Genomic DNA, 12,151 nt, shown 5'->3' on the forward strand with positions numbered 1-12,151 from the left:
AAATATTTTATAGTAGAGACATGTGATTATACAGGCATTAAAAATAATATCTTCAAAAAATATTTAATGACACAGGAAAATGATCCTGATGTAATGTTAAGACCAACATGCAAGATACAAATTAGCACATACAATCCAATCCCTAATATGCCAAAACAGATTCACGTACACGCACAGACACGTAGAAAAAAGAAGAGAAGAAAATACATCAACATTCTATCACTGATTTTCTCTGAATGAGTAAGATTATGGATGATTTTAATTTTGTTCCTTCATATTTTGTTGGATTTTCTAAATTGCTACAATTACTTTCCTAATTAGGCAACAAAACAAAACAAAAACACAAAACAAAGGTCCGGCAGCAAAGTCATACCTTTTTCAGCAAGCCAATGGCAATGTCTGTGTACAAGGTCCTCTCATGGGCTTCATCCAGCATGATGACACTGAAAGTCAGAGGGAGGATCTTATGAGCATCAAACAAACCACCCCACAAAATCCCATCCAGATCATCAAAGGGACTTCTGGGTATTTAGTCCCCAAGCAATCACTTTGTATCAAAAGTAAAGCTAGGGCCAGCCCGGTGGCGCAAGCGGTTAAGTGTGCGCTCTCCGCTGCAGCGGCCCAGGGTTCGCCGGTTCGGATCCTGGGCGCGCACCTACACACCGCTTGGCAAGCCATGCTGTGGCGGCGTCCCATATAAAGTGGAGAAAGATGGGCATGGGTGTTAGCCCAGGGCCAGTCTTCCTCAGCAAAAAGAAGAGGCGGATTGGCAGATGTTAGCACAGCGCTGATCTCTTCACACACACACACAAAAAAGAAAAAAAGTAGAGCTAAGTTGTCCTTTTTGACAGGGAGGTAACTCTTAAGCCAATAAAAATGGTGACATCAACATATCTTGGTGAAGAAAATGGTGTATTTATTGCTATCTTTAAACAGTTTTACCACCCACATTAGATCCCAATAGGACCTAATACCTTCTTTTAAATTAGAATATAACACATAACCCCACAGAGCAATAAAATTGGGAATGAGGCCCAACCATCCAAAGATTGTTAAGCTGCAGAAAACAGCACAAAGAGGTACGTGATTTGCGGCCGGCCTGGTGGTGTAGTGGTTAAGTTTGCGTGCTCTGCTTCAGTGGCCCAGGGTTCGTGGGCAGGATCCCAGGCAAGGACCCACACACCACTCATCAAGCCATGCTGTGTGGCATCCCACGTACAAAAAATAGAGGAAGATGGGCACAGATGTTAGTTAGCTCAAGGACAAGCTTCCTCAAGGAAAAAAAAGACTGGCAACAGATGCTAGCTCAGGGCCAATCTTCTTCACCAAAAAAAAAAAAAAAAGAGGCATGTGATCAGAGCTGTGTCACATGCGTACCTGGGAGTCAAATGTGACATTCTTTCCCAGAATACCAGAGCCTGGTGGGACAATTTTAATGCCACAAGTGATGGAAAGACACCCAAGGAGGAGAAAGGGTAAATAATTATTTGGACTCTGCAGATTATATTCAACAAAACACTGCCCAGTTCTGTGCTGTGCATCCGCAGTCACCATCAATCCTGGGATATAACAGAGGCAAGATAAAAACGACAAGTCAACAGACTGTTCAAATAACAATAGGGATTTTAATGTGCCCATTTTTTACTGTAAACTCTAAGAAAAACATCAAGGGTCACAACGGCCAAGGTAAGGAGAAAAGCTCTAGGGCAGCTGAATGCAGTCACGAATCCCAGCTATTAATACAACTGCTTCTCAATCTACTCATGTACTTTTGACACTTTAGGAAAGTTATCATAGAAAAGACACATTTACCTATATTTTGTTAACAGTGGGTCAACCATCATTTCCCTGACCAACATTCCATCAGTCAGAAACTAAAAAACAAAAACAAAGTTTTAGAAATAATTCATTTCCACTGTATAGTAATGATTTTTTTTTAAGTTCAAGCGCAGCCAATCACATAACCTCTTCGCCAGTGTGTGTACAAGACAACCCCCACAAAGGACTGTAAGGAAATGCCCCAACATTTTAGTTATCAAGCAATGGAACTGTTCAGAGACCAGACTTCAAACACAGGATCATCAGCTGGGGCTTGCCATCCTTCAGCAGAATTTCACCTGCATTTTCACCTGTCTGAACATCGGCAAGCCCCATTTCCTCTGGGCCTGCACCACTGGTACTGCTGAGGAACGGGCACTGAAGACAAACCTCTGTCTGCCCAAGGGAATGCCATGAGTCTGAGATAATCATTCCTAAAACATCCCAAAGATGGCAGACTTGCAGCTCTGGAGGTTATTAACTTCAACTTCAACTGATATTATTTTAGGGGGCTGGATGGGGTTGTGGTTAAGAGCAAAGGCTGTGGCATCACAGTGCCGGGGGTTCAGATCCTGGCTCTAACTCTTACCAGCTGTGTGAACCTTGGGCAAGGTACTTACCTTCTCTGAGTCTGATTCCTTATCTGTAAAATGGACATAATAAAAGTATCTACTTCAGAGGGTCATTGTGAGAATTAAGTGAGATAGTACACGTAAAGTGTTTGGCTCAGGACCCAGCACACAGATAGTGTTCAAGAATGTCAGCTATTATCATTTAGGATTAATGAATATTCATAAAATGCTTTAGAAATATGCAGTAACAACTACATCTTATTACTGTCACCCAAAAACAATTCAGTACTTTAACAGGGTTAAATATCTCCCTCACATGCTGTAGCTTAGTATTTTTACTTTTTCTTTTGTTTTTAAGAGGATACATTTCCATCATATTTTTCTTGTACCTGGTAGAAGCTGCCACATAGACACACATGAGTGAAAATGAGAACCTGCCACTAATGACAGACCACCAGTTAAGAACTGAGCGCCTTAAAATTATGACCCAATGGAATACAAAAGCTTTTCACGAAACACACAAAAACAACCACTTGGTCACGTAATCCACTGAAAAGTATCGCAAACTGAGAGGTAACTGGGATTCTAATAACCAATTTTCATTCATTGTTTTAGACTTCAAGTCCAGCATAGTGGTACAAAGCAGACACTCTGTGATGACTACAGACTGTAGACACTTGAGACAACGGTACTCTGATTACTATTAATATTAATTATTTTAACAGCAGCAACTAGGTCAAAGAACACACATGTAAAAACAGGGAAGTTCTAACTAATGAAAATAACATTTGTGAATTCTATACTTTATCAATTTATACTACCTTGTCCCTGTTTTTAAGTCTTTTACAGGCAAGTTTCTATATTTAGACAGCTATGTGGACTGGTGGAAAAACAACAAAGCACACATAAGACAGGACATCTTTGAGCCCTGGTTCTATCACTGATGGGCACACGTCAGGTAACTCATTCAACCTCCCAGGCCCTCAACCTCTTCATCTGTAGAACCAAGGGCTTAACCTTACTTCCAAGGTCCTTTCTGGGCTAAGAATCAAGGACTCTGAAGGAGCTCTGTACCTCCCAGCAGACTAAATTCCCCCAGGGCCAGGATGATTTCCTACACTTTCTGCCATGGATCAGTGTCCCGGTCAGCTGCAATGGCTACATGTTTTTAATTCCCCCAAATAACCTTCATCCTCATTTGCAAAAGTAAAAGCAGCTTGAGCACTTCACCTTAATTCTTGTGGCCAGCGGGTCGGTGCAGTCGTCAAAGCGGATGCAGTAGCCCACCTCGTGGCCCAGCACCGCACCCCTTTCCTCAGCTACTCTCCCTGCAACCTTTGGGAAGAAAGAGCATGCTGAAAATAGAGACATAGAAATTACTGCACAGAGCACACACTACAGGAAATCTAAAGGTCACTTATTTTTAAATAGTATGTGAACACAGTGGAAAATGAGAAGAAAAGGGTCAGGTATTAGAGAACAAGTGTGATAACCTTTGCGATTTATTAACTTATACATTTCACCTCATTCTATAATCCATTGGAAGGAACTTACAAAAACATACACAATAAAAATGGAATTACGTAAAGATGTTACAGATCAGGATCAAAGAAATGACAGATAAATTTCAAAAGATCAAAGCCAATGAGAAAAGTTTTAAAGATAGATAAGCCAAAGTTATTTAAGTTAAGCCACAAATTTAGCTCTAAATTTCCTGGTGGCCAAAGCAAAAAGGGAAGCAGAAGAAATTACAAGATTCACTCTGTTCCTAAAGCTTTCTTTAGCACACCAACTGGGGACAAATTTTCATGTCTTCATGCCTTTAAATAAAGCACCTTCTACTGGACCATGAAGGCAGAACAGGAATGATCAAATGCAATACTGGGCCAAGTTCATTTTGTCTCTGGAGGAAAAAGAATAATGTTCTCAGAGCCAGCTAACCTAAAACAATTTGCAACAGTGTCCCAACTACCAAAACCATTAAAAGGAGAAATAGGGCCGGCCCCGTGGCTTTGTGGTTAAGTGTGCGCGCTCCACTGCTGGCGACCCGGGTTCGGATCCCGGGCTCGCACCGACACGCTGCTTCTCCGGCCATGCTGAGGCCGCGTCCCACATACAGCAACTAGAAGGATGTGCAGCTATGACACACAACTATCGACTGGGGCTTTGGGGGGAAAAAAAAAAAAAAAAATCTTAAAAAAAAAAAAAAGGAGAAATAAAGACAAGAATGTAGGTTAAATAAAAAAGGGCAGATGAGCAGATGGGAAGATTGACAAAGGATCCAAGTTAACATAATAAAGTAAAAGTAGAAAACAAAATATATAATATATTACGAAGACCATAAACTAAATATATTTTTCACCTACCAACATATGACAAATAAAAGGTGAGCATAGGAAAGAGAAAAAAACAGGCCAACCGCAATATCTCCTCCCACCCCAAGAAGCCTATTCAAAGGTTATTAACTTATTAATAGGAAATATTTGAAATAATGAATAAATATAAAAGTAGAAGAGCAATAATGCTTAAAATTTAGTTTAACTCAAAAAAAAATAAAGAGTTTAATGTTCATTATATAAACTTCCTAACTGAAAAGAACCAAACGGAAGCAATGTTATAGAGGTTTCCTGGGGACCTGGCACCCCAACCCCCGTATGAGGCAGGCATTTAGTCTCCCTCTTTCACAGGTGAGGCGAGCTCCCCACATAGTCCCTGAGTCCTGAGTCTGGAACGTGGGCTGACACAGGTGTCCTAGGGCAGGGCCACTGGGCCGCAGCAGCCCCAGATTCAGGAGCCTAGAGGCTCTCTGCATTCAGCTCTCCGAACCAAGCACCCAGGGCATTATCTGGCCATCAGTGTTTGAGAAACTGAGGAGTAGATGAGGATCAGAAGTGGCTCTGCCTAATAACTCGAAATTACAGATCTGGTAGGCCAAAACAGAGTCAATCATCGACCAGCTGGTCTACACCACGCAGTCTTTCAAAATATCTTATGAAACCAGAAATTCATCCCACACTGCTCTCCCTCTGAAGGTTATATTTCCCAACAACCAGTATTTTAACAGGATAGTTTTGTTATTGTTATTGTTTCTATTTCAACCTTACAGATCATTATACTACAAATCTCAGAAAATGGTATAGAGAATGTGTGCATAGAGATACTAGGAGCTTATGGAGAAAATAGGCTTATAAGCATGGGCATAAATAAATCAACCCTCTCCCTAAAAATATCATCATTCTATAATTTATAAAGTAAAAGCCAAACATATTTATTCTTATTATTTCACTATTTGTATATACGTGCTATAAAAAGTATGTATTTTAGGGGCCGGCCCCGTGGCTTAGCGGTTAAGTGCGCGCGCTCTGCTGCTGGCGGCCCGGGTTCGGATCCCGGGCGCACACCGACGCACTGCTTCTCTGGCCATACTGAGGCCGCGTCCCACGTACAGCAACTAGAAGGATGTGCAGCTATGACATACAACTATCTACTGGGGCTTTGGGGGAAAATAAATAAATAAAATTATTAAAAAAAAAAAAAGTATGTATTTTATTTTCAAATTTTTTTTTTAACTTTATCACATATTATCACACCAGTGGACATTTGAAAGGTCATATTCTATTGGCTTTTTAATAGACTGATACCTCTATTGTTTAAGTTCTACTACCAATAACTCGTCAATTGGACTGGAAAAATATTATCTTTTTGACAGAAGCAAATAAATATAGGGAAAAGGAAGTAAAGAGAAAAAGAAAAACCAATCACTGAGTACCTACTATGTGGCAGTGTTGTGCTCCAAGCTTTCACAAATTATCTCTCATTAATATGCACACAGCCCCTGAGGTGGGCAAGATACCCCCCTTTTACAAAGGAAGAAACTGAAATAAGACAGGCGTTCAAGTTTGTCCCGAATCACGGGGCCTGGTTTTGAAGTCAAATCCAGACCATGTGAGTCCTGGGGGCATATTCATTAGAAACTGCCTTTCACAGACATCAAGCAATGGCTTATACAATCTGTTCTTAGGCTCTGAGATTGTTTTCAGATTTTAGTCTGCACACAAAGTACTTTTTGAGATGCAGCATTTCGAACTTGACAGTTCTATTAATATTACACAGTTAATTTATACACTCTTTGTTCTTTCAAGAGAAAGTGTGTGGTTTCATGGATATTATCCATGGCTATAAATTTGGAGTTAAAATGAAAACTGATTAAGAGCTGGGATTCCAAACCACAAATAGGAAAAATTGCTCTGATTTTTAAGTGAATGAGTCATCTTTGGGTGACATAAAAGGTGAAGTCTAACATAAAAAGGTAGTTTCCAAACTTTTATCCCCATTTTTATACACACACACACACACGACTTGGAAAATGTTTACCAATAATTTCTAACTTGACAACAATTAGAAAATGAACTTTGGGAAAAAAGATTACACAATAATTCAAACTCAGTACAGAGCAAAAATAACTTGAGGAAACAGAATTAATTTCTTGTCCAGGTAAAAATGACAAATAAAGGCATTTTTTGCCCCACTTCCCTCTCTCAGAGCTAATTACACACAACGAAAGAATTAAAACATATTATCAACCAAAAGCTCCACGTTCAATGAAAGAAGGAAACAGTCACAAGCCCAAACAATGAACTAGGAAGTACAGATGCCAAACACTGTGAAGTCTGAATCTAAAAGAGAGGCTCTGGACTCCTCACACCCAGAGCAGGCTGCTGGCTTCCTTCAAAGCGTCACCACCAAAAAAGGCAAGGCTGACAATACTTGTGTTCGCAAGACAAGAAGCGGCAGTGTGTTCAGGCTCAAGAGACATAGGCAACATCTCAATGAAGACCCACCTTGACAGCAAAGAAGCACAAGAGAGGGGGAGCTGAAGGAGAAGGCAGGCAGGGCAGCGAGTATCAAATCTCAAATCAGAGAGCTCAAAGAACATTACTGTGAGCCGCAAAGACCTCTCAAATCATGAAGGGGCACACCGCCAGGTCCTCCTCCTCATTCCCCCCCAGCACAGGAGGATAAGAGATCTGGGGAGAGGCCTTGCGTCGTCCAGACCAGCACAACCTCACAATTCTGCAGCCAGCAGTGGCTCCACTCAAAGATGGGTAACTAATAAAAGAACTCACAAAAACCCACTGCATTAAAGCTGACCAAGAAGGAAGGAAAAAAAGAAAGGAACACGAGCAAAAAAGTTTAAAAAGAAACTTTAAAAGTATTACCCAAAGAAACAGAAGTAGAATTCAGCCAAAGAAATTCTGTTTCCAAGAAATCACAAGCTTAAGCTAAAAACAGCTTAAGGAAGAGACATTAAGTCAAAGGAGAGTCGAGCAGAAACAGGTCTCAAATGTACAGGTGAGAAGCCAGTCTGCACACGTCCTCCACATCTCACAGCCTGGAGGCGAAAGACGCCAGAGAGGCTTTTCCCAAATTTGAGAAGAATCCCCCAAATTTACACAAGGCTACAAACAGCCGGTTACAAAGCTAAAGGCACTTTTCCACAGTGTCAATGATAAAAGCAAATCTGAATCAACCATGATAAACACTAAAATATTGATCTACTCAGTGTAGGAAAACAGAAAATCACTGTCAAATATGTATCCAAAGTTTGTAACTATTCCTATTTCACTTCAGTTTCCTCTTTTGTTAAATTCAACAAAAGCAACTATATGGCTCCGATCTCATTTTTATAAAATTACTTCTATCCATCCAGCCAACCACTCATCTTTATGTAAACATAAAAGAGAAGTTTGGGATGATGTTTACAAATATTCACCACGGTTTTGCTGGATGATGCGATTTGGGGGTTGTTCTTACTATTTTTTTTGTTTTGACTTCTGTACTTTATTACTACTTAGAGTGTTCATAATGTGCAGGTATCAATTTTAGAAAAAAAAATCATCGTTCTTTTTAAACTGAAGAATTAAATTCTTAAAGAGCAATGTCATATTCATTTGCAGCTTTTAGGAAATGAGAAAAAAATAAGTCATTGAAATAGAAGACACAGATGGAGACCTGGCAATACAGAAAGACACTCACCGTAACAGCAGCCACTCTCCGGGGCTGGGTCACTCCCACAGCTCTCCCCTCGGCTGTCCAGCCAGCTTCTGCAAGGTACTAGAAAGAAAATCATATCTCAGTATATATCTGACACCACTTCTCCAGAACAATCTCCCCCAAGATGACCCTGCATTGGGTTAAAATCACTGAACGAGGAAACGACAGATGGTGGTCGTCCCAGCAGACATTTTAGAAATTATTTTGCAGATGAGGGATCTGAGGCTTGGAAATGTTAGCTAATTTGTTTAAAAGCACATCAGAGCTGATAACCTGAAGAACCAAGCCACAAATTCAGCATTCTGAGTCCCCAGCCCTACAGAATTTCCACGTACTACAGCTGCCTCGAGGAATGAAAACTATCCATGGGTCACTCAGGATAGTGCTAAATCTGTACAACGAAGAATTTTAGGGGCTGGCCCGGTGGCGCAAGCGTTTAAGTGCACGCGCTCTGCTGTGGCAGCCCGGGGTTTGCCAGTTCAGATCCCAGGCGCGCACTGATGCACTGCTTGGCAAGCCATGCTGTGGCGGCGTCCCATATAAAGTGGAGGAAAATGGGCATGGATGTTAGCCCAGGGCCAGTCTTCCTCAGCAAAAAAAGAGGAGGATTGGCAGATGTTAGCACAGGGCTGACTCCTCACAAAAAAAAAAACAAGAAAGAATTTTAAAGTACACAGAGACAACTCAATATAAATATCAACCATATAAAATATTTTAGTCAAATTAAAAATATTTGGATTTTATATACACAAACATATGCCACTAGATTATATTAGTATACATAAAATTTGATTATATGTATTTATCTGATTTATTTGATATATATGTATTTATTTCTTACATATTTATTTGATTATATGCATTTTAAAAATACAAAATAGGTAACAGTGGTTATCAGAGATACATATGTTTTGTAATATCTAAATTGTTTTACAATGAACATAATTACTTCTATAATAGAAAAAAAAGATTAAAAATGCTATTACATGTATCTGTTCATTTGTTTAAAAGAAATAAAGGAAGGATAAACCAGAAACTAAAGAGAATGGTTGTCTATGGAGGATTGGTGGGAAAGGGGTAGAAGGAGAGAGAAATGGAAACAGGGCAGTAGGGATGAAGAGGGAGCAACAGCTCTGAGCAGATCTTTCTGTGTAGCTCTGACTCCCAGAACCACGGTCATGTTTCACATACTCTTCAAACACCCAAAAAATAAGTGAAACCAACCAAGATGTGGATGGAAACCAAAAGGAACTACAAACACTAACATATAACCCTTTCTGTATTACAAATGAATAACATAACGACACTGAAGGGGGTCGAGAAGAAAAGAACTAACCTAAGTCACTGGAAAACAACATCTTCACTGGATGCTGTAAGCTAAAGACAAAAGAACTGTACATAAATGCTGTGATCTAGTTAGTAAATGTTAGTAAATACCCAAACAGAGGAATGGGTTCGCAATTCTGAAACTATTTTACACATATACTAGAATTTAACAAATAAGCAAATATATTATAGATGATGAGGACTGAGTTACTCACTGTTGAAGAAAAGTTACAAATAAGAAAAGGCTAAAATGAGCCCTATGGCACTGGATTGTAATTAGAAGTATCATCATAAATACATGGTTTTTAATATACATATACAGACAGATTGATACAGATATACAAATGTTTTTATATGTGAGGATTAGTATTCATATATATATTTTCTAAGTTTACCCACTGAGACTTACAGCAATGACACCTCAATAGCAATGGGCACCCTAGCACCCAAATCTTGATTTCTAAACACCATTCTCCAACAAAAGGAACCAGTGCTCCTTGGAGCAGTGGCTGATCCCAGGGCTAGTGCAGGGAAAATATAACACAAGCCTGAAATGCCTTGTGAAACTAGAAAGGAAGAAGGTATTCAAAAAAAGGATGGAGGCTTTTAGAAAGAACACAGGAGCCAACTGAACGAGCTCCTAATGATCAAAGTTGGATCATTCCGAGCAAAAAAGTAAATATGATAATATTGGATTTTAACCCAAAGAACAAAATAAGTATCCATGAATCCATACTGATATACATACATAATTGAATAAATAAATAAATGTGGGAGAAAGGGCAGCTCCTTACAGAAGATTCCATTTAATAAATGTTGAAGAAAAAAGAAAAGAGAAAACCACCATTAGGCAAACACTTGAGTAAGTGCTGCAGACAAGATCCACCAAGGGATCCTAAAATTAGCAGGCAAAAGTTTGAAGAGAAGCAGAGTATTTGCAGTCTGAAAATATCTCCCTGAAGATATTTCATCAACTACAAAGCAAAAGACAGTAACTTCACAGGCAAAACCTGGCACCTTAACCAAGTAATCACGATTAACCTCATCAGTGATAAGACATCAACATCTCAAACTCCTTGATATGAGGCAGTGAGGACACATCATTTCTGTGGAATTCTTTCCCAAAATGCATAAGCTCATTCTAATCACGAGAAAACACCACACAGACTCAAACTGAGGGACATTCTATAAAATAACTGCCCAGTACTCTTCAAAAATGTTAAGGTCATGCAAGATGAAAGATTGAGGAGGAGACTGGGGAGAAATAACAACTAAATGCAATGTAGGATCCTGAATCTTGGAACTGAAAAAGAACATGAGCGGGAAAACCAATGAGATTTAAATAAGATCCATAGTGTATCTACCAGTATTGGACCAACGTTAATGTCCTGCTTTTCACTATTGTACTAGGGGAAGTGGTGTGAGGGGTATAAGGGAATTCTGTAGTATTTTTGCAACTTTTCTCTTAGTCTAAAATTAGCTAAAAATAATAGTTTAAAAAATGACTGTAAGGAACAAAATGTTTTAGATAATGTAGATTTTTTTGCAATAAAAACTATAAAGTTTCTCCACTTTGTACTAAATACAAACACAAAATACTACCAACCACCCGAATCAACACAAATGCAAAAACAGAACTACAAGAATAATAGCTAAGAATCACCGAGTGCCTTACTAAGGGCCAGGAACCATGCTGAGCGCCTTGCATGCATAACCCCATTTAATCCTAACAAATCCTATAAGGAAGGTAATAGCATCATCAACAATTTAGAGCGGAGGAAACAAAGAGGTCACATAACTTGTCCAAGGACACAGATAAAAATCTAAGAGCTGGGATTCAAGCTAAGCAAACCACAGCCCTGACACACAACCAGGACACAATTCTACCACCCAAAATAAAACACACACACCCAGAGTCAATCTCTTAGAAGCAGTGTTAAAAGAAAAACAATTTCCACCGTAATAAACAATCTGTCCACGAAACCAGTCTCCTTAATACACCTGAGATTCAGACTTCTACTGCATGCTTACGATTGCTGACAGGTGGAATTTTTTTTTTTTTTGTGAGAAAGATCGGCCCTGAGCTAACATCCGTGCTAATCCTCCTGTTTTTTTTAGCTGAGGAAGACTGGCTCTGAGCTAACATCTATTGCCAACCCTCATCCTTTTTTCCCCCAAAGTCCCAGTAGATAGTTGTATGTCATTGTTGCACATCCTTCTAGATGCTGTATGTGGGACGCGGCCTCTGCATGGCCGGAGAAGCGGTGCGTCCGTGCGTGCCTGGGATCTGAACCAGGGCCGCCAGTAGCGGAGCGCACGCACTTAACCGCTAAGCCACGGGGCTGGCCCTGAAAGGTGGAAATTTAAAGACGCTGCAGAAG

The 12,151-nt window shown here is 39.8% G+C and overlaps 1 protein-coding gene across 8 annotated transcripts in view; it reads right to left on the minus strand.

Moving 5' to 3' along the window:
- Window positions 1–12,151, minus strand: part of DHX35 (DEAH-box helicase 35) — a 73,324-nt gene that overhangs the window by 48,028 nt on the left and 13,145 nt on the right. For 5 of the 8 annotated variants that reach the window (XR_015555588.1, XM_087445273.1, XM_087445272.1 and 2 more), the window contains 4 exons: window positions 8,427–8,504; window positions 3,621–3,745; window positions 1,813–1,874; window positions 374–443 (listed from right to left, as the gene is read on the minus strand). Coding sequence is in view for 7 of the 8 variants with exons in the window: in XM_087445273.1 (XP_087301399.1) it covers window positions 374–443; window positions 1,813–1,874; window positions 3,621–3,745; window positions 8,427–8,504 (335 nt within the window). In the remaining variant the exon portion in view is untranslated. The remainder of the gene's footprint in view (window positions 1–373; window positions 444–1,812; window positions 1,875–3,620; window positions 3,746–8,426; window positions 8,505–12,151) is intronic. The other 3 variants (XM_087445276.1, XM_004430399.3, XM_087445277.1) reach the window with 2 other exon arrangements.

The sequence above is a fragment of the Ceratotherium simum genome, chromosome 21 (assembly GCF_057802395.1).
Source record: "Ceratotherium simum simum isolate JZ-2026a chromosome 21, ASM5780239v1, whole genome shotgun sequence".
NCBI classification, from domain to species: domain Eukaryota; kingdom Metazoa; phylum Chordata; class Mammalia; order Perissodactyla; family Rhinocerotidae; genus Ceratotherium; species Ceratotherium simum.